At 34.3% G+C, this 22,274-nt stretch overlaps 1 protein-coding gene across 13 annotated transcripts in view; it reads left to right on the forward strand.

The window, feature by feature from the left end:
* The window catches only part of PDE4D (phosphodiesterase 4D), a 1,915,283-nt gene that overhangs the window by 1,459,960 nt on the left and 433,049 nt on the right, over nt 1–22,274 (forward strand). Inside the window, exon 1 of one of the 13 annotated variants that reach the window (XM_074282458.1) lies at nt 11,272–11,611. The exons of 11 other annotated variants lie outside the window; for them this stretch is intronic. In XM_074282458.1, the coding sequence (XP_074138559.1) occupies nt 11,487–11,611 (125 nt within the window). In that variant the 5' untranslated portion in view covers nt 11,272–11,486. Of the gene's footprint in view, nt 1–11,271; nt 11,612–22,274 lie in introns of those variants that run through there. One more of the 13 variants, XM_074282462.1, reaches the window with a different exon arrangement.

The following is a 22,274-nucleotide window of genomic DNA, read 5'->3' on the forward strand; positions in this document are numbered from 1 at the left end:
GGTTGTCTGGACAGTGACAAGGTGAGAATTCAGGTTTTCTGGACAATTACAAGGTGAGAACTCAGGTTGACTTGATAGAGGGGGCAAGCTCATTGGCTGGGGTGGTTTTTCCCAGAAGCCCTTGCATTATCCCACGCCCATTCTCTGGGAGAATAAAAGAAGAGGACTCTCAGAGAAAGAGGAAGACTCTGAATTGCATCAGGCTTGACGGGGCTCTCTGCAGGAAGGGAAGTCACTTCTTTGGACAAGAGTTAACAGCAACTGCCTGGAGACAACGGTTCGTTACAGGAAGAAGAATCTGTCTGAGAGATTTGAGTAGACACAGCAGATCTCTTCCCAGAGAGCGATCCAGAAGCTGCCCTACTATGTGCCAAATGTATGTTGCAGCTGCTCTTGCTCCAGTAAGAAAAGCCTTTCCAAAAGTAATATTGTTACATTATATGGATGATATTTTGGGATGTGCACCTGAGGAACAAATGTTAGAGGCATGTCTACAAAGGACCATGGAAACATTAAAGTACTACAAACTGCATATAGCTACAGAAAAAATTCAAAGACATGCTCCTTTTCAATATTTAGGATATGAAGTATATCCTAAGGTGCTTACAGTACAAAAACTCTCCTTAAGAACAGAGAAGCTAAACACCTTAAATGACTTCCAGAAATTGATAGGAGATATCCAATGGATGCGTCCCGTGCTAGGCTTGACTACCTGTCAATTGCAACCACTATATGACATTTTAAGGGGAGACAGTGCTTTAAATTCACCACGCCAGCTTACAAAAGAAGCACAAAAGGCTTTGAGAGAAGTTGAACTGGCTTTATCCAATGTGGTTGAAAGAGTCACTCAAAAACCCTTGGAAATATCAGTTTTTGCTACAAAAGAGGCACCCACAGCAGTCCTTCATCAAGGAGACAGAGTGATTGAGTGGGTGAACCTCCCAGCACAACCAGAACAAAGCCTTACACCTTACCCAGTGCTTGTGGCTAGGATTTTATTAAAGGCTATTAAGAGAGTAACACAATTATCTGGGATAAGTCCTGAAAAAATATACACATTCTATACTAACGCACAGATTAATGTATGCTGTGAAAACATCCCAGAATGGCAAATTTTATTGGCCACCGCTCCAAATTTTGCACATGGATCTCCATTAAAGATTACCCGGCTACTACATAATTGGCGATGGATTTTTGAAGAAAAGGTTTCTAAGGTTCCTCTTAAAGGACCAACAATCTTTACAGATGCCTCCAAAGAAAATATTTGTGCCATATACTCTCATGATTTAACCATAAAGAGAGTAATCAGGACTCCTTTTCAATCCACTCAACAGAATGAATTATTTGCTATCATGCTAGCTCTCACTTATTACCCAGGAGACGTAAATATAATTACTGATTCAGCCTATTCAGTAGGTGTAGTACAAAGAATTGCCACAGCCCAAATAAAATTTGCAGCCTCCAATATTTATCAGCTCTTTAAGGAACTTCAAGAGCAAGTGAGAAAACATCCAGGCAAGATTTATATCTTGCATGTCCACTCACATAGTGGACTCCCAGGTCCTATTTTTGATGGAAATTCAATGGCAGATAGCCTTCTAACCATGTTAGCCAGTAGTCCTTTATATCAGGAAGCGCAAGAATCTCATTCTAAATATCATCAGGCTGCTCGAGCTTTACGTTTACAATTTGGAATCACAAGAGAGGAAGCTAGGAGCATAGTAAAAAGCTGTACAGCTTGTCTTCCTTTCCATGCTCCTACACTCCCTCCAGGGAAGAATCCTCGTGGTTTGAGACCCAATGAAATCTGGCAAATGGATGTGACCCATTATAAATCTTTTGGTCGTCTATCTTTTATTCATGTTGTGGTAGACACCTTTTCAGGATTCACATTTGCAATGCCAGCAGCAAAAGAGACAGCCCGAGTGGTCACTGAATTCCTTATACAAGCTTTTGCAATTATGGGTGTGCCACAAGCAATAAAAACAGACAATGGACCTGCATATACGTCCAAACATTTTACACACTTTTGTGCACAGTATAAGATTTTACATACCACGGGCATACCCTTTAATCCTCAAGGGCAGGCAATAGTAGAGAGAAGAAACAGAGATATTAAGACACTCCTCCAAAAACAAAAGAAAGGGGGAACCACAGGTAGCCCTAGGGAACTTCTAAATTTAGTTCTCTATACCATTAATTTTCTAATTTTTGACAAAGATGCACTGGCTCCAGCAGACAGGTTTTATAACCCACCAGAAGGGCAGTGTCCAGTGAGAGCATCTCCACTGTCCTTAGATAATCGCCAGGTGATGTGGAGAGATCCAGAAAGTGGTGAATGGAAGGGACCAGATAGGTTAACTGCCTGGGGGAGAGGGTTTGCTTGTATTTCTTCAGCAGGAGAAGGAATCAGATGGGTGCCAACGAGTCATATTCGCCTTGTCCACCAGAGAGAGACAGAAAAAGAGAAAGACCTCAAAATAAAGGAGAAGATCTAAGAAACATCTGACACTGAAAGAGCATGGATAATAAGAAGACTGTTAAAGAACTTTAAAAACCAGCAGGAATCATTGGACTTCCTCACACAAGATGAGACTAATGGACAATGGACTTATGGACATTTATAAATTTTCAATTTATGATTATGTTATATACTTCTAGCATGTGTTACGTTACTATGTTACTATGTGCTTATGTAATTTATGTAATTATCTGTAATACTTCCCATATTGATGGATTTATGTTTCAAGGTCATGACTGTCCTATGTTCTAAATCAAAAGAAAGGGGGAGATGTTAGGATTACTAAGTGAGAACTGAGGTTTTCTGGACAATTACAAGGTGAGAACTCAGGTTGACTTGATAGAGGGGGCAAGCTCATTGGCTGAGGTGGTTCTTCCCAGAAGCCCTTGCATTATCCCACGCCCATTCTCTGGGAGAATAAAAGAGAGGACAGCACTGGGCGCAGGGCAGATCGGCCTGGAGAAGGATAGGAGCTGGAGGAGATTCAGAGCCAGGATTCAAGAAGAAGACTCTCTGCATTACATCAGGCCTGACGGGGCTCTCTGCAGGAAGGGAAGTCACTTCTAAGGACAAGAGTTAACAGCAACTGCCTGGAGACAACGGTTCACTACAGGAAGAAGAATCTGTCTGAGAGATTTGAGTAGACACAGCAGATCTCTTCCCAGAGAGTAATCCGGCAGCTTCTGGAGACGACAGCTCGCTACATAACATCTCATAGCATAATATATATATTTTTTAGATTTTACCATGTTCAAATTCTGTCTTTTCTACACAGGATAAAACTAATGAAAAAAATAAAGCAGTTTTCTAAAGGCCACTGTTGGCACATATAACTGGCAAGCAAATCATTTAATAAATAATATGTCATATAAATTTATTTAAATAACAGATCTGACAAATTTTTTTAAAAGCTTAAATGGATGACTTAATTTTGTCAAAGTGGTTAAACTAAATTAGAATAATAAATTAAAATATTGCCCCAAAGTGGAAACCTGCTTACTGCAAAGAGTGGTAGATTTGGATCCATTTTCTTCTGCTTCTCTTTCTTTTTTTATTGTAGTAATTTTATTTATTTTTTAATATACATTGCTTTATGAATCATATTAAGAGAGAAAAATCAGAGCAAAAGGGAAAATCCATGGGAGAGATTAAAAAACAGAAAAAAGAAGTGAACATAGCATGTGTTACATTCAATCCCCTTAGTTCTTTTTCTGGATGCAGATGACATTTTCTGTCTAAAATCTGTTGGAATTGTTTTGGATCACTGAAACACTGAAAAGAACCAAGCCTTTCATAAACATCATCACATATTCTTGCTGTTATTGTGTAAAATGTATCCCTGGTTCTGCTTGTTTCACTCAGCATCAGTTCATGTAAATCTTTCCAGGTTTTCTGATTTCTAAAATCAGCTTGCTCATCATTTTTTAAAGAACAATAATGTTCCATTACCTCCTGATTTTCTTTCTATCTCTCTGCCTGCTTCTTTTCTATCTCCTTTGCTGGCTCTTCATTCATGTCATGCCCTACAACTATGGGAATTATATAGGATTTTATCATGGGCCCTATTTCCTTCTCCCTCTTTGCTACTTCATTTGGCAAACTTATCAGCTCCCATGGATTTAATTATCATCTTTTAGTTGATAATTCTCAAATCTTCCTATACTGCCCTATCCTGAGTAGTCTTTTAACCTCCTTTCTCCAAATGCATTTTAAATATTTCAAGCTCAATGTCCAGTAGACATAAACTCAATAGATGTAAAACTGAATTCATTATCAATCCCCTAAACTCTTCCATTCCTTTCAGACTTCTCTATTATTGTTAAGGACATCTCTCAATCCCATAACCTTTGAATCATTCTGTATTTCTCACTATCACTCATTCCTCCCTCCCATCTCCCGTATCCAATTTGTTGTCAATAGCTATTGATTTTACTTTTGGAACATTTCTCCAACCTACCTTCTTGTTTCCCCTGATACTCGTCGCCTCTCTCCTGGCTTACTATAATAGCCTATTGTTGGATCTATCTGCTTCAAGTCTCTCCCCACTTCAATCCATCCTCCATTTAAGCCACCAAAGTGATTTTCCCAAAGTAAAAGCCCATATCCTTCCCTCCATACTCCATAACTCCAATGGTTCCCTATCAAATCAAATACAAAATCTTCTGGCATTCAAACTTCTTACTAACCTAGCCTTTACCACACCTTACCTATCTAGCACCTTCCTCCACACCCTCATCCACCCCTTTGTCATGTAGAACCCCTTTGTCAAGTAGAGACACCAGTTTCCTGGCAGTTGCACAAATAAAACACTCAGATCCAGAAATTTCCCTCATGCCTGAGATGCTTACTCTTCTCATCTCTACCCCCTGGCTTGTTTTAAGTCTCATCCTCTACAGGAAACTTTTCCCAACTTCTCTTAATTCTAGTGAGATCCCTCCATTGTTTTTAAGTTATCTTCTATATAGCTTGTCGGTACATATTTGTTTGCTTGTTTTTTTTTCCATTGATTGTGAGCTTGTTGAAGGCTAGAACTGTCTTTTGTCCTTCTTTGTATCTCCAGTGTTTAGCAATGAGCCTCATATATGATAGGCACTTACAAATGCTTATCTGTTGACAAAATAAATTGAATACATAACATTGGGCAGTTAATTCTTAGGGTCTTAGGTTTCCCTATTTATAAAATGATGGGATTGGACTAAATCTTCTCCAAAATCCCTTCTGGTTACAAATTTATGATCCTCTAACTTGCCAGCCTGCAAGTAAACACTGTTTATTATATTCTATTATGTGTTTTCTAAGAATATACATACATATATGTATATATTGTATATTATATATATATATATATGTGTGTGTGTGTGTGTGTGTGTGTGTGTGTGTGTGTGTATTGTGGTTGTTGTTGAACTGTTTCAATCTTGTCCAACTCTTTGTGATCCGATTTAGAATTTCTGAAAAAATACTGGAGTGTTTTGTCATTTCCTTCTCCAGTTAATTTTATATACAAGAAAACTGAGACAAATGGGTTTAAGTGACTTGCCCAAGGTCATGTGGCTAGTGAGTGTTTGAGGCCAGATATCCAGGAAAATGAGTCTTGTCCCTAGTCCACTCTGTCCACTATAGGTATGTGTGTGTATGTTTGTGTATACATTATTAATGTGTATGTGTGTATTTTCCTCCTCATTGGGGAATATCTTATACTCTAGAACAAAGGTTCTTGGTTCTTTACTTGGGATCCATGAACTTGTATACATGTACACATACATACACACAGATTCAATAAATACATATGTGTGTATACATTTTAATAACTTTAATTTCAGTATAATTAGCTTCCTTTATAGTCCTTTATATAGCTTCCTTTATAGTCCTTTATTTATAATCCTATATGTTGCACATTAAAATAAATGTTTTTTAAGTAGGGGTCCATTGGCTTTACCAGACTGTAAAAAGGACCTAGTTCAGACAAAAATGCTAAGAACTCCTACACTAAGGGGCAATACTTTTAACTACACATTTATTTTTAATTTATTCTTTTTAGGTATGTGACTGTCACCAATTAAAACATAGGGCATTAAGCAAATTGTTCAGACTTCCAACACTTGATGGCAGCTTGGTATATTTTTGGGTATCACTTACTCAGAGGACAGGAGTTAGGGAAGTTGAAATTAAATCATCTATTTTCCTAAACACCTGTATGACACCCAGTCAAACACTTTCCTGAGACTCATATTTCTTGTCAGTTAATTTCTAAGGCAGTTAACCAGTGACTTCGAACTCAAATAGAATTGGAAATCACTGAACTGCCACGTAAGGACATTTAGGAAGTTCAGTGGATAGAGTGCTGGGCTGGGAGTCAGGAAGACTCAACTTCTTGAGTTCAAATATGATCACAGACACTTACTAGCTGATTTTAGTGTCACTTACTACTTTGACCTTAGACAAGTCGCTTAACCCTGTTTGTCTCAGCTTTCTGAAGGAAATAGCAAATCACTCCAGTATCTTTGCCAAAAAAATCCATAATAGGGTCACAAAGAGTTAGACATGACTGAACAACAGCAAAACTATACAGGAAGATATCTACAATGATATATTGACTGTAAGAACCACAAATTACCATTATCTATGTTCTATTGAATTTTTATTTATTTTCTTAATTTCCCAATTATATTTTAATCTGCTTCTGCTGGATTTAAGAATATTGCTGGCTGTCTGGCTCTTTTGATACCCTAGGCTACATGACCTCTAACATCCTCTTCTAACTCTAAATTTATGGTTCTAAGACTTTTTTCCTAGAATGCATGAAAATTATGCCAGTTTGATTTTCACTAATAGAGAGATTTCCCTTTCTCATTTCAGTGTCCAGGGGCTTTCTGGGAATTCTAGTATTGCAAACATATCCCTCTCCCAGTCCAACTGCTTATCCAACTACTTACTGTGAATGCTGTGAAGATATAGATTATCTCTATTATAAGTAGGAGCAAAAGTAAATCAAACTACTAAGCAAATTAGTTTTTTGTCTCTTTGCATCTTGTTCTAAACAAGATGTAGTACCATTCAAAATTTTTTTTCTCATAAAAAATATAAAAAAGCAACACTTAAAGATGCTTGACTGAATATATCTTTTTATGTCTTTTCTTCCTCCCAATAATTCTTATATTGTCAACTAGGTAATGCAGTGGATAGAGCACTGGGTCCAAAGTCAGCAATATCTGAATTCAAAACCAGCCTCACACACTTGCTAGCTATATGACTGACCCCAGTCTGCCTCAGTTTCCTCAATGGCAAAAAAGAGATAATCATACTTACCTCCCAGGGTTGCTATGCGGACCAACTGAGATAATATTTATAAAGCGCTTAGCACAGTGCCTAGCATATTATAGACACTTAATAATTGCTTGTTTTTCTCCTTTTTTCTTTATTTCTTTCTGTCATTCCTTCTTTCTTTCCAGTTTCCCTCTAATAAATTATTTTGATGAGTTAAAACTGGGACAGGAATTTCAGTTAGCAGTCTATAAAACCGCTCAAAAATATCCTTCATTTTATAAGAATTCTGAATCTAGCAATTTTACAGAATGTCTGGTCTAAACATTGCACCTATTTTCTTTTTTAAAAAATAATATTCTCCCCATTATGTGTAAGAAATATTTTTATTTTAAGTTTTGAGTTCCAAGTCCCATCCCTCCTTTTTTCCTCTCTGAAATCCAATTTATATCATATCAAAAAGCAATCATATCAAACATTTTCAAATTAGTCATTGTATATAAAAAGACTAAAAAAAAGTGAAAATAGTATTTCAGTCTATATTCAGACACCATCACTTCTTTCTCTGGGAGCTGATAGCATTTTTGATCATGAATTTGGGATTATCTTGCATTTTCATCCATTTTCTATCCTGAGTCACTCTGTTGCTTTAAGAGCCAATTGTCTCAACTTTTTTGATATGAGGATGCATAGTGGATTATGAGAGTGCCCTACTCCAATTCCAACTTGCATTGATGGAGTTAGTTTCTAGGGGGAGGTTAATTACTCATCTTTTCTGTATTCTAGGAGTGACTCTGAAGAATTAAGAATTGATTACTTCATCATAAGCCTCTACTAAAGTTGCTTGCCATTGATTATCAGCTAGCAGCCTCAGTTAGATTTTTAGAATAAATATTAAACAGACATAGTAAAGAAAGTTGTTACAGAAATGATCCCTCTTACCCCTAAACCAAATGGACTTTTTGCCCTTTAATATACAGGGTTTCTGGGAAGAGTGGCTGCAAATTTAAAGTAAAATAATAATCAAACATATGTGTAGATAGTACACAAGGGAAAAGTAAATCACAGCTCTTTATTATTGGGATTCCTTTTTTCACTTGACAAGAGTCCTCATGAAGTTTTTCTTATATATATAAAACTCTCTGCTGGGATTTAAGGATTGGTGTTTTTGTACTGTCCATAGCCATCACTTCTGTCCATCACAAGGGGTCACAATCCCTAGAGTTGCAATCATCCTAAACTCATATTTTTCAGAGTGCTTTCCTCTCAGGAGCTTGGCTGGAGTTCTGTTACTAAGATGTTCTGATATTGAAATGTATAATTCTGATATGGCTTGCTGTGTTACACAAAGGTCCAGAAGTGTATCTGATTTTTTCAGCCAGCCACAAAATATTTCCTGTGTGACAACATCTGTATTTAAAGATAAGTTCTTTATTCCTCTTGAATTTATTGTGGACTTATTTGTACTTAGTTAAAAGTACTTTGATACATTTAATAAAAAATTCTGAGTCTTATAATTTCATTAATTTAAATGTCATAGAAACTCTCTTCCTTACATATTCTTGAAAATTTCCTGAACAGAAAATAATTGTAAACACCAAAATACTTTTCACAATTTTGACATGTCCAATACTCAATGAATGCCAAAAATGTAAGCCATTAATATAGTTTGGCGTATTTGCATATTCCTACTTGTCCCAAACTGTAAAATTAAATTAAATTAAAAGGTCAAATTTAAAGGATACTGTGACTAAGGGGTAAGTTTCCAAAAACAGGAAAAATGATTTATAATCTCTCAGAGATTTGTTAAGTACTTAGGAAAAGAAGTAGTGATCATTAAAAGTCAGCATGGATTCATCAAGAACAATTCATGTCAAACTAATTAACCTAATTTCCTTTGTTAACAGTTACTAGACTGATAAATCAGGGGAATGTGAGAGAGTATAATAATGATCATGATAATAATGGATATACATATATATATATGTAAATTTCTGTAATGATTTGTGGATATGTAATGTATGCTATGTAATTTGATCTTTACAACACTATGACAATTCACTAATATCTTCATTAAACAAATAAGGAAATTGAGGTTCAGAGAGATTAAAGTACTTACTCAAGATTGCCTTAGTAAGTGATGGGATTAAAACCCAAGATTTTCCAACTCTAAGTACAGCTTTTTTTTCCCTTTTTTTCCCCTAAATTACATTGTCTCAGGAAGATATTAGCATATCTGAATTTTAATCTGGATTTCAGCAAAACATTTGGTGAACTCTCTTATGATATCCTTGTAGAAAAGGTAGAAAGATGTGAACTGGATTTTTGTGGGGCTGGGTAAATTCAGATAACTCTGAGATCACTGAGAGAGGTATGACTGTTTTTTCTTTCTTTTTATTCCAAATTACTTAGTTTGGTGCTTATAATATTTGAGGTGCTTAAAAAATACTATTTGGTTGATTGATTGAACTCAGACTAATTTGAATTCACCCTAGAGAAAGGATTTTATGGGCATTTCACAATACTTTGACATTGGTTCTGATCTTTTTAACACTTTTATCAGAGATCTGAATGAAGACAAAGATGGCTAATGAGTCAAAACTGGGACACATTGCTAATGTGTTAGATGACTGGGTAGGAATTTAGAAAGACCTAAATGCTAAAGCGATGGACTGGCATGATAAGAGAACATTTATTATAGATAAATATTAAGTCCTGCTTTGGATCCAAAACAATCAACAATCCAAAAAGAGAATGCTAGCAATGTGGCTATGTAATTTATGTGAAGCATATTAGGTGGAAAAAAAATTAAAAGATTTGGAAGATACTAGTAGTATGACATGATAGTCAAAAATGCTAATATGCTCTGTTGTAGAAGTAGAAAATAATGTCTGAGAAAAGGGAAGTTGATAGCTTCCTTATTGTAAACTTTTCTGGTCAGACCATATTCTGAATCCACTTCTGGGCACCATAGTTTAGGAAAAACTTTGATAAATTGGAGAATGTCCACAGAAGGGAGACCAGGACAGTTTGTGTTCCTGAAACAAATTATATGAATATCTTTTGAAGGAATATAGAATTAATAGCTGTAGAGAAAAAAAAGGACTTAGGTTGGACTTTTTTTCCTCCTATTTTTTTTTTCCAGTGTGTATCTGTCATTATGAACATTCAACTTATACCACAATTGATAAAGACCTACCCTTTCACAGTATGGAAAAGTCCTTGAACAGAAATATTCCATCTCAGATCTTCATCTATAAAACGTCAATAATAATTCCCATAGTATCTTTTTTTAAGGTTATTGTTGTTGAAGCTCAACGAAGATAATGGGTATATATATATTGTGAACTTTAAAGCACTATTATTATATTAATATGAACTATACAAATATATAATATTATAAATTATTATTATTATTTTATTATTAGACATTTAATTTCTTATGAGAGGACTTGAACAACTGTGTCAAAATGTCAGGATGAAAGACATTACTTAGGATGGTATGTTAGATGTTGGATGACTATGCCATTATACACAGCAATGATTTATGAAAGAAGGCTCCTGTTTGAACAGCCAGCAAATATTCAAATGCTGAGACTTATAATTTTTGACCAGAAAATTGGAAAACTACCTGTAATTATTTCCATGTGCTTGTTTCATCATTCTGAATGGCTATAATGGGTTTGAAAAGTAATTTAGCCTTCTGAAAATGTACCACTGACTTGATCATTTCCCTTCTAGCAGAGGTATGTTTGATGCTTAGATAAATGCCCCCGATTAACCAAGGGCTGCTAAATTTAGTTGGTGTTCTTTTAGAGACAAGACAAAAATGGATTAAAGGCTCACTGTCTACTCAGAAACAGAACTGAGAGGGAGGGAAGGCTTTTGTGAAGCCAGGCACTTTCGACTTTATCTGCTCAGCCAATAATTGGTTGAAGCTTGACTCTGAGTAGAAAAAAAAAAAAAAAAAAAGCAATGAGCTTCCTGTATCCATAAGGAAAAAAGCAAACTAATGCATCTAGGCACTGAGAGAAAGCTGAATTGGCTTTCTGAGCAAAAGAACACTAATCCACCTGTGAGCAACACAGCTAGAGAGAAGTCCATAATCTGGCATCCTATTTCCAGATTTTTCAGGAAATGTTATTTTTTGCTTATTAATTAGTTGTGTGGTGTTTATTTTTTAATTTTTTTGTGCTTGGATAAAATGAGTTTACCATCTAGCTGTGAACACCTGACTCTGGAGAAGGTGGCCAGATTCCGGAGTGCTTACATTCATGGATCACCTTATGCTATCAACAAGCCAATTGATATTAAACAGCAGAGGAGACGGTAATGTGTTTTCCTTTATTATAATTATTTATCGGAGAAATCTTGTGCTGTTAACACCACCCCCCATTCCCCCTGTTTCCCAGTGCTAAAATCTGCTAATTTGGGGCTTGTGTTAAGTGATAGTTTTACAGTTTTTCAATACTGGAGAACTGAGAACAATTATCTGAAAAGAAATACTGGAAAAATTATTTCCTTTTAGCTTAAGAGAATACTGGACTCAATTAAGAAAAAGATGAAATCTTAGTCATTTTCCAAAGCAATGGTTCCCTGAAGCTTCTGCATTTGAGTGAGCTGTGGTTCCTAGGACCTAGAGATCCACTAGCATCATCCTGACATAAAGATCTTTAAGGGGAATCATGAAGCAATGGTATTCATAATTAGGTTTTAATTCTAGCTGCCCAGCCATTAGGTAACATGTCATACTTTACAGTGTTGCTTCCGGAACATACAGACTCTACAGAACTATTCATTTTCACATTGCTGCTGCTGTGTTTGAATGGCTAGGAAAGTGTTAAGTATTTTCCTACAAAATTGTCATTTCTGGATCAGTGTTCCAGGCATCTGTTCTCTCAAAGCTCTGCTTCTGTCTACTACCTTCCTGAATGCCTGTTTAATAAAATGAGGACTTGCAAAGTTAGGGAGTAGATTTTGGTTGCTTGAAAGACATAGATCTAGTTTATACTCAAAAAGTGAATTTTCCTCACTTATTCTCAAATTTTTTCTGAACGATGTTAGTACAGAAATCTGTATTTGGTCATGGACCTCAATAGTTGCTTACTTTTAATAATAATTTTAATTTAAGATGTCAGAATTTTAGAATGGATTATTTTTCTTAACATTTATAGAACACTAGCTATGGAGTCAGGAAGACTTGGCTTCAAATTCTGCTTCAGATTCTTATTAACTGTGAGACCCTGGAAAAGGCACCTAACCTTTTTTTGAACTCATTTTCTTATCTGTAAAATGAGGGGATTGACTTGGTGGCTTTCAAAGTTCTGCTCAGCTCTAAATCTATGATTTCATGATGCGTTAACTTTGCTAAGACCTTAGGAACTGACATGGCCATTTGGAAATCATCTCCTTAAGTCCCCTCTTTTTCACAGATTTTTTGGGAAAAACTAATACCCCATTTCCTTGCTCCTTCTTTTGCATACCTATGACATTTAAAAATATATGCTACAACACAGTATTTTCACTCTTTCTGTTAGTTTGCTTGCATTTTGTTTTCCTTATCAGCTTTTTTTTTCTTTCTAGATCTGATTTTTCTTGTGCAGCAAGATAACTATATAAATATGTACACATATATTGCATTTAACATATATTTTAACATATTTAACATGTATTGGACTACCTGTCATCTAGGGGAAAGGGTGAGGGGAAGGAGAGGAAAATTTGGAACAGAAAGTTTTGCAAGGATCAATGTTGAAAAAAATTACCCATGCATATATTTTGTAAATAAAAAGCTATAATAAAATTTTTTAAAATGTGCTATATTGTTCGATGTATGTGCAATATATGTATATTGTACATGTTACATTATTCAGTAGAGCAACCATATCCAAGCAGCTGATCATGGCAAAGTTTTTTGGTTTTTTGTTTTTTTTTTTTCCATTTTGCAAAAATGACTGTGAAAACAGCTTTCTGATTTCATAGAGAAAGGTTGATCATTTAAGATGAAACCACTAATGCTTTAAAATTTTGTTTTGTTTTGTTCCTTTTGGAAGGAGGATGTTTATTCCATTTTTGCTCCACACTGAGATTTTTTTCCATCTTAAAACAGTTAGGAAATAACTATGTTAATATGAAGCATCTAAGGACTACCAGCAGTACAGACAAATAATAAAAAGAAAACTATTTCCTCTAAAGCATACCACTAGCAGTCTTGCTGTGGTAGAGTCACAGTCTTCTAAATCCCTATTGGTTTCTACAATCCAGCAATAACGTGTTATTTTACAAATTCATATGCAATAATATTTCCACAATATTACATGTCACCCAGCACTATTTTTTTGTATTTTGAGCTGGGGAAGTAGCCAATGTAAGTCTTTTTGTGTGCTCAGATATGACAAGGCCATCCTAAAATCTGGGTACAACAAGAATGTGCAGGATAATTAAGATACTTCTCCCTCAGGTACTAGAAAAAGTCAAAAATTCAGATAGTTTCCACAGCTATTTTTCAAGCTAAAGAGATTTTGGAATTTTAAAGTATACAAGATCCTCATGTCTTTTCAAATTATATATTGCTGTAGTAACAGTTTACTCTGAATTTAACTCTAAAATAAAAAGAAAGAAAAGAATCATCATGGAGAAATTTTTAAAAATTGCTTTTTAGTATTAAATAATTCACTCTACAAATTATTCTTTAAATGTGATTGAAATGATGCATTTGAAATAATCTGCTGAAAAAAAAAAAACTTCATTTGATATGAGACTGCTTGAAAATTCTAATAAGAATTAGAAATTCTAAAATTCTAATTCTAGTGAGCTTGGAAGTTCACTGATTTCTACCCAGAAAGCAATGGTTACTTTTCAGGATGTTTATTGGTACTCTTAAGATATATCAGAAATCATGTGTCAAAGTATATTTTTGCAGCATTATGCTTATCTAGAAAGGGAATTGCCTTTTTAATTGTAACCAGGCTGAAAATTACTTGGAGCAAAACTACTTGTTGATTTTTTTTTACCTTCCTCAGTGAAGAGGAAGGTTGAGAGGATTCAGAGAATTGACCTGTTACTTTAAAACCTATATGGAGGCTAGAGATTCAAATCCCATTTAAAAGTGCAAAATATAGCTCAGCTTAAATCTTAGTGTATTCTTAAACAAGAATGACTCATTAATGGAATAATGTGAACAAGTTGCTAATGTTTCTCTCTGAACACAGGGGAAGTACCTTCTAAATTGAAGATTTGGAGGCATGTAATATTCAAATGGCTATAACACAGCCATTTATTTGAACTGAATACTTGATTCAAGAGCTTCACTGAGATTATTATTATCCAAACAGTTAGCATTACTAAATCTTCAGCTGAATTGAATGCTGATGAGTAAGAGGACAGCCTCACCATCTGTGATTCTGCAAATAATTCTTGACTGTATCTTTAAATCAATCAACTTCAATTATCCTTTTAAGTTTTTTTATGGCTTCCACAAATTCCAAAACTCTACTTTCATGCTTTTCCCAGAAAGCGATGGCTTTTCAGAGTAGGAGTGGGTTGTAGGGAAGAGTTATAGATCCTTATACCTGGATTCAGATATGAATTTGAACTCTTACTAGTTGGACAAATCTTAGATGTTGTGATCTTTAAGTTTTTTCTTCATTTCATAGAAGAAATTTTAAAACCATGGGTACAAAGCAAGGTTTTTCTGAGGAAATACTTTGTAAATGGTAAAGCACCATATTCATGTGAGTCTTTATTATATCCAGATACACTATTTGAATGGGGACAAAAAGTAAAATGTTTTTAAATGAAGAATATTTAGACTGTACAAGCAGGGTTTAGATTGTACAAACAGGACCTGGATACAATGCTTATTGGGATATAGTATATATGATACATTCTAGAATAAGAATAAATATACCTTCACAGAATCCTGAAGGCAATTATATGACACAGTGCAATCAAGAGTCAGTTGGAGTCAGGCAGATATGAGTCCAAATCTAGCATTAGACACCTATGAGATGTTTAACATTGGGCAAGTTATTTAATTGCTCTGTTCTTCAATTTCCTCATCTGTAAAATGAGATAATAATAGAACTTATTTCCAGAGATGTTGTGGGGCTCAAATGAAATAATATATGTAAAGGATTTTGCAAACTTGTGCCATATTCAATCATATTAGTGGTATTTGTGATCCCATTTGGATATTTTTTATTTGTGGGGCTTTTTTGTTTTTTTGCAAGGCAACTAGGGTTAAATGACTTGCCCAGGATCACACAACTAAAGAGTGTTAAGCATCTGAGGACATATTTGGGAATCTGTGTCCTTCTGAATCCAGAGCCAGTACTCTATCCACTACACCATCTAGTTGCTCCATATTTGGGTTTGTTTTTTTTTAGCAAAGATACTGGAGAGGTTGATCATTTCCTTCTTCTGCTCATCTTACAGATGAGGAACTGAGGCAAACAGGGGTAAGTGACATGTCCAGTGTCATGTAGCTGGTATATGTTTGAAGCTAGATTTGAACTAAGGAAGATAAGTCTTCCTGATCTTCAGCCCAATGCTCTATCCACTGAGCCATTTATCTGCCCAAAAGTACTTTATAAATTGTAGCTAGCATTATTAACAATATGTAATCTGGAGGGAATCTTTCTTTCTGTTCATAGCATAGATTCAATTATATCTATAACCTATTTATTTATTATAACCTATTAACCTATTATGACAGAAATGTTATTTCTTAGAATAGAAGAGTGATATCACTCTATAGAATATAAATATTTTGAAAGAATTTCTTTGTATCCCTAGCTCCTAGCATAATTCCTGAAACATCATCAGTGCTTAATAAATGCTTTTTGTTTGATTATCATGCTGGATTAGACACTGAAGACAGAAAGACAAAAAAGAAACAATCTTTGACTTCAAAAAGCTTAAATTTTACTAGGGGCAGGAATTAGATCAGGAGGATATATCATATGATATCATAAGAGTCAGAAAAAGTATTTGAACATAGATTCCTGCACTCAAAATTTAATGTTCTTTTTAATGCACCACCTGTTTATACACAATAAGTAAATGTATACAAAGAAGTAAATGCAAAGTAACTTGAAGAAGAAGAAAGAAAGATGACAAATAGGACAATCAAAAAAGGTACCTGAAGTGAGGATAGAGATGAGGAGGAAATTGATCAGAGCAGCCTTTCTATTGATAGAACAGGAATTTCAGATATTAGGGACCATGAGCTGGATCATGATCAAGCCAGCAAAATGGAACTTGGTAGACACCTTCATATTGTCATATACATAATGCATGACCCACTTCCTACCTCCATCATTCCAATAATGCCTTTTTCATTACAGAACCAACTAACTCCAAATGAGGTATCATAAGAACATAAAGTGTAAGAGTTGGAAAGGGATCTTGAAGATTGCCTAGTTAAACTCTCTCCTTTTATAGTATAGACGATGATTGTGATATCACTCTTTGTATTTATTCTCTATGTACCCCCAGTTAAGGATAACAGATCAGTTGGAGATTGCAAAATTTGAAATTAAGATGCTGATTCTGTTACTCAGAGAACTTTCTCTTTGAGGAAAAGCATACAACATCTATTTAGATTCCTGCCCAATCATCAAGCTATTCATTTTCCCAAATGGTATCCATAGAAATGATTCGTTAGTAATGACAGTGGCGGGATCTAAGAAATGGCTTGTGATTCATAGATTAGTGGTTCCTCAGTGTCCATAAAATAGATTCAATCAATGAGTCTGAACATATTGACGGCTAACATTAACTCATGGTATGATAAAAGATACTTAAGCACTTATGTTCTATGAGGGAGAAAGACTATTAAAGATGGTATAGGGTTAATTACAACTTCGTTGTGGGGAAATTATAATTCTTTCCTAGTCAAATATGATAGTCATTTCCTTACACCTTTCTTTTTTTTTTTAATTTGTACTCCAGAGAAAGAAAAATATGGTTATTAGAGAGAAATGTTAATAGAGCTTGGCTAATTGGTATTTATCCTTTAAGGAGTACGTCTGTCTGAGCTTGAAGTTTTTACTTTTGTACCATCTCAGGAAAATAGCATGTTTATAAATAATTAGTAGTGTTGAAGTTACACTCATAAAAGCTATTTTGAAGCACCATAAAATCATTATTTATATATTATATACTAATTAGACATTTTATCTTTTGATTAATCAAATCCTCTAAGGATCTTCACTAAGTAAAAATTTTTCCTTAGCTTACTTCTATTGTATGTGATAAGAAATACAAATTTATATGCATGTGCATTTAATTGTAGATCTTTTGAAATAATTTGTAACAATTTGTTTTTCTAATTCAGTATACTCTACCTCAGTTGTTTTCAGTCGGCAGAGATTCTTTCACAGAAAGATTATTTGTTTATAGTCAGTAGTGCCATTTTCACAAGATTTTCTTTAAAAGAGCAGGAATAAATGGTTTCTTTCTTAAATATCTTCAAACTAAATGGTAAGTATTGTTTTCTTTTAGGTGAATGAGATGGAGAAATAAATAGATAGATATTTTTATGTGTCATAGAAACTCATAAATTATAAGAGGATGCATTATCAGCTTGATTTAGACAAATTTTTATGGGATTTTAACCAAACTCTGTTTTTATGTGTGTGTTTGTCATAATTTAATGCAACATAAATACCAAATAACCAAGTGCAGTAACAGAAAATTGTAGGGTGAAAAGAGGAATAACCTTTCAAGTGAGGCCCTCTGTGTTCATGAAACCAAGCTTCTCAAGCTTCCTTAGTGCTACTCAGAAATGACTAATGATTATTTCTCATTTTGAATTGAGCAAGAACTAATCTTTTTGTGACTTATGTTTATAATAGTTGCTGCCCCCAAATTACATGAAGGTCAGACTTAAAGGAATGGGTCATTTCAGTTCTCAGAAAGGATTGCAATGAATGGTTCAAATCTCACAAGTTTTGCTACAGAAACCACACTAAACACATCACAGTGGATTCTGAGAACATCCCAATGTTTTTTTATCAGTTCAATTAGTGGAAGCAATCATGATTAGCAGACAGAGAAAGGTGGTCTTATATCCAGGAAGCCTTCACTTTAACGTCTGGCTGTAACACATACATACATACATATATGTATATACATACACATATATATATAATGATTTTATGGCCTTGGTCCATATTTTAGTGCCCTAGACAATTTCCTAAAACTATAAACTTCAGAGAAGATACTGATCTGCATTGGTAGAGAAAGTTTCCTCATGGAGAAATTTTCTATATGGATAAAATTACAGGTCTGATCCCTATCTGTAAAAACTTTGTAGATTTCATAGGTCTCACATATAACTGGCTGCATTTTGGACTTTCTACATGTTTTGGAATCATGTAAACATCAACTTAGATTATAAATGAATTTTCCAAGAAATAATGAGGCCATCTTTTAGTGCAAAAGAAAAATACTATTTTATATGTTGTAGTTTATCTTTGATCTGGGGGAAATTCTTAAATTTGTTTTTAAATCTATAATTAAATATAACTCAATCTTGATTAGTGTAAATAGTGTATCCCTTGAAATGGTGACATTATTTGAATTCATAATGAATGTTTTCATTGAGCTGAAACCAATTACCATATTTTATATAATTGTAACTTCCAAAAGTACATACTTGAATACATGTCACCACTTCAGGGGAGTCATTATTCATATTTGACACTTGTTGGGACTTAGCTGTATGATTTGTTTTAATAGCTAAGTTTTGGTAGCATAAACCTGGCTCTCTCTCTCGCTCTCTCTCTCTCCATATATATATATATATATATATATGTGTGTGTGTGTGTGTGTGTGTGTGTGTGTGTGTGTGTGTATACATACACACACATACACCTATATATGGCTCATTATTCAATGCACAGATATTGAAACTAATGCAGACCTACAACACTATGATACCAAAGAGAGTAGGACTTTTATATAGAGTTACTGACATCTGAGTGTGTGAACACTACATTTATGATTAATACAATCACACCAAGCTCAATGAAAATCAATAAAATGGTATATGAGATTCATAGATGAGAGCTGTGCCCTCAATTTTTTTTCATATTTGTTTCACAATATTTGCTTCTGTCATCTTGAAGGGAATTATTCTATTAATCCATCATTAAGCATTCATTAATCTCTTAAAATGTTCCCCTCAGTGCACCAGTCCAACAAAAGCCTTTTGAGTGTCTACTTAAGGGTCCAACACTACAATGAATTTAATACCATTTCACTTGTCATATTAAAAAACAATAAAATTCACAGTGCAAGTGTTTTGTATCCAATTTCTGATGTCCTTTAAAGATGTTTTTGTCATATCTACCAGCTCTTTACCTGAATTAACTATAGAGATAAGTCCACAAATATTCACTGAGTATATGCAATGATATAACAATACAGAAAATATTTAATAATGATGATGAGATAAGGTAAAAACACATAAAAACTTATATAACCATAACAGGACCAACTCTAAACTATATTATAAAGCAGCAGTTATCAAAAACATTTGGTACTGGCTAAGAAACAGAGTGGTGGATCAGTGGCATAGATTAGATACACATGACATAATAATCAAAGCTTACAGCAATCTAATATTTAATAAATTCCCAAACTCCAGCTTCTGGAATAAGAACTTACTATTTGACAAAATTACTGGAAAACTGGAAAGTAATATGTCAGAAAACCAGCATACACCTGCATCTCACACCCCATACCAAAATAAGGTCAAAATGGATATATGGTATGGACATAAAGGATTATACCATAAACAAATTAGGAGAACAAGGGATGATTTACTTATCAGATCTTTGGAGAAGGAAGGAATTTATGACTAAACAAGAACTAAAGAACATTATGAAAGGCAAAATGTATAACTAAAGAATATTATGAAAGGTCAAATGGATAACTATGATTACATTAAATTAAAAAGGGTTTGACAAACAAAACCAATAGAAATAAGAATAAAAGGAAGTACAAAGCTAGGAAAAGATCTTTACAGAAAGTATTTGTGATAAAGGTTTCATTTCTAAGATATATACAGAATGTATTAAATTTATAATAATTTAAGTCATTCCCCAATTGGCAAATGGTCAAAAGATATGAACAGACAATTTTCAGACGGTGAAATTAAAGCCATTTATAGTTATATGAAAAAATGCTCTAAGTCACTATTGATTAGAGAAATACAAATTAAAAGAACTCTGAGATACTACCTTATACCTTTCAGGTTGGCTAAGATAACAGGAAAAGATAATGATAAATGTTGGAGAGGATGTAGGAAAACTGGTATATAAATGCATTGTTGGTAGAGTTGTGAAGTGAACCATTCTGACCAACAGTCCGGAACTATGCCCAAAGATGTATAAAACTGTGCATAGCCTTTGACCCAGCAGTGCCATTACTAGGTCTGTATCCCAAAGAAATCTTAAAGGAAGGAAAAGCACCCACATGTGCAAAAATATTTGTATCAACTCTTTTTGGTAACAAAGAATTGGAAAAGGACAGCTGTCCATCAATTGGGGAATAGCTGAACAAGCTATGATACATGAAAGTAATGGAATATTATTGTTCTATAAAAATGATGAACAAGCTGATTATAGAAAGGCCTGGAAAGATTTACATGAACTGATGCTGAGTGAAACAAGCAGAACCAGGAATACATTGTACACAATAACAGCAAGAATGTGTAGTGATTAACTATGAAAGACTTGGTTCTTCTCAATGGTTCAGTGATTTGAAGCAGTCCCAATAAACTTTGGACCGAAAATGCTATCTGCATCCAGAAAAAGATCTAAGGAGACTGAAGGTATATCAACATATGCTATGTTAACTTCTTTTTTCTGTTTTCTTTTAAGAGTTGAGAGAAAAGAGATCCTTTTAAATTCAAATGATCAGGGTAGACTTTATAAGTGAGATAAGATTTCAATTCCATCTTGAAATGTGTACTCCTGTTAGGTAGGGTAAAGGTGATATTCCATAAAATGAAATGGCATCAATAAAAGTGTTTCAATAAACAAGTGCATGGCATTTTTAGGGAAAAGTAAGTAGACAAATTTGACTGAAGTCTTGGGGAGCTGATGTTGAAGAGTGATGAAACAAATCTGGATTTGTAGATTGATGTCTGATTGTGGAGTTTTGCAATTTTTAAATTTTATTCTTTATTCTATAGGATAGGGTAACTGTCACAATGTATTAGAAAGAGTAATCTGGCAACTCAAGAGAAATTGTTATAAGCAAAGATAGAGTAAGGGAGACCATTTAGGAAGCTATGCTTCCAAGCAACATTAGGAATAAACAAACATGGACCTTTCCTGTTAAAAAGGCCCCTTTGACACTTGAGTTATATTTGTATATTTTGTTGATTTTATCAAGTCATTTTTGTCTTCAAGTCATTGATCAAATTAGTAAATGATATAGGGCCAACATCAGACCCTTGAGATACTACATTAAAGACCATCATCTAGATTTGACCCATTAAAGACTGCACTTACTTTGGTTCATCCAGTTCTAAATATACATGTATTCTTATCTAATAATAATAATTATGGTTAATAATGACATTGTACCTAAGGTTTATAGTTTGCAAAGCATTTTACATATATATTGTGTCATTTAGCCCTTATGATAATCAGGATGCTATTATCATCCTCATTTTACATATAAGGAAACTGAGGCTGACAGAACTTAGTGGATTTATTCAAGGTTCCATAGTAACACATCAAGCAAGATTTGAACCTGACTGAGGTATAGCACTGTTTCTACAACCTCTACTTGCCTCTGTCTCTACCTTGTCTATAAGGACAGAATGAAAAATAGCTAAAAATCTAAGCAAACTGTCTATGGCATTTCTCTGATGATTTACTTTAATTTTTGTTATTATTCAGTTGTTTTATTGTGTCCTACTCTTCATGACCCTGTGGTCCTTAGCATGCCAGGCCCTTCTGTAATTTGACAG

Source organism: Sminthopsis crassicaudata, chromosome 1 (assembly GCF_048593235.1).
Source record: "Sminthopsis crassicaudata isolate SCR6 chromosome 1, ASM4859323v1, whole genome shotgun sequence".
Lineage (NCBI taxonomy): Eukaryota > Metazoa > Chordata > Mammalia > Dasyuromorphia > Dasyuridae > Sminthopsis > Sminthopsis crassicaudata.